The 1,141-nt window shown below is 47.2% G+C and overlaps 1 protein-coding gene across 1 annotated transcript; it reads right to left on the reverse strand.

The window, feature by feature from the left end:
• Positions 1-21: 21 nt before the first annotated feature.
• On the reverse strand, positions 22-900 carry Pmar_PMAR001732 (conserved hypothetical protein; the record flags this gene model as incomplete). Its single annotated transcript, XM_002778740.1, has 2 exons — positions 22-712; positions 764-900. The coding sequence occupies 2 exons, from the start codon at positions 898-900 to the stop codon at positions 22-24; spliced, it is 828 nt and encodes a 275-aa protein (XP_002778786.1).
• Between the last annotated feature and the right edge of the window lie 241 nt (positions 901-1,141).

Consider the following 1,141-nt stretch of genomic DNA (forward strand, 5'->3'; position numbering starts at 1 on the left):
TCCAACAGACTGCGTGCCTCGTCAAGGGTGTACTTGGAGAAACCAGCAAGAGCACGACGCTATCAGCAATGACAGTCTCGAGATCAGCGATCCTCTGCATACCTCATCGTTACATGAAGGCCACTGATAGATGTGGACACCGACAGCACTGCAAATACGGTGAACCTTAGCCGACATAGCCGAAGCCGCAGTAGTGCTCTGGAAGTAGATGACGAAGACACTCTTGCGAGTATCAGGGATCTCCACGAACTGAGTGAAGGTGTTACCACGAGTAGCACGGAACACAGTTCTGGCAAAGCTCTCCTGATCCTCCATCTTCACAACACCAGCAATGTTAGAGAACTGCATGTGATCTTCTCTACGGCGAGAACCTTGGCCAGTGGGCTCGCCCTCAAGGAGAGGTTGACTCAGGCCCTCTCCTGCAGCGAGGAACCCAGTTGAAATGCTGTCCTTAACAACATTGAGCTCTTCAACAGCGGCCTCAAGCTCATCGGTCATCTCCTCATTGTTACTGTGGAAACGGCAGAACCTCTCATAGACTCTCTTGACCTCGGCCTCAAGCGAATCAAGGGTGAACTCATCGTCGTGGTCCAAGAAGTCATCGATACGGTTCTTGCTGACCTCGACATTGGGCATGTTCTCAACCTCCTTGCTCAGGAAACGAACCATACGCTCCATCTCCTCAATGCGCTGAATATAGCGGCGATAAGGCCTGAAAAACACAAGGTGATAAACCGATGAAAATACCAGTTAAACTGCCTACCTCTGCATAACAGAAGAGTTCATATCCTCAAACATAATTTGAGTCTTATGACCGAGTAAATCTACATAATCTCTCGCCCACTCGTGAGGTAGCACAAGAGTGCCGTGAGACATAAACTCACTTCTCAAAACTCCCATGTTGGTTACAAATAAGCACAAACTGATGAAGAACACAATATTCCCAACACTTACTAACACGTCACACATTCTCAAACCTAATCCAAAACAGCGAAAGCGGATATACTCAAACAATCCTCATCATCACATAAACCTATAAAAACTACTCAAGACACGTATATCCATCAACGAGTAATGAAGTGAATGAACTGAGCTGAGCATAAGCAAGTACCCAAGCTGAGACCTACAGCGACACAACTCA

Source organism: Perkinsus marinus (assembly GCF_000006405.1).
Source record: "Perkinsus marinus ATCC 50983 genomic scaffold scf_1104296948244, whole genome shotgun sequence".
In the NCBI taxonomy this organism is placed as follows: Eukaryota; Perkinsozoa; order Perkinsida; family Perkinsidae; genus Perkinsus; species Perkinsus marinus.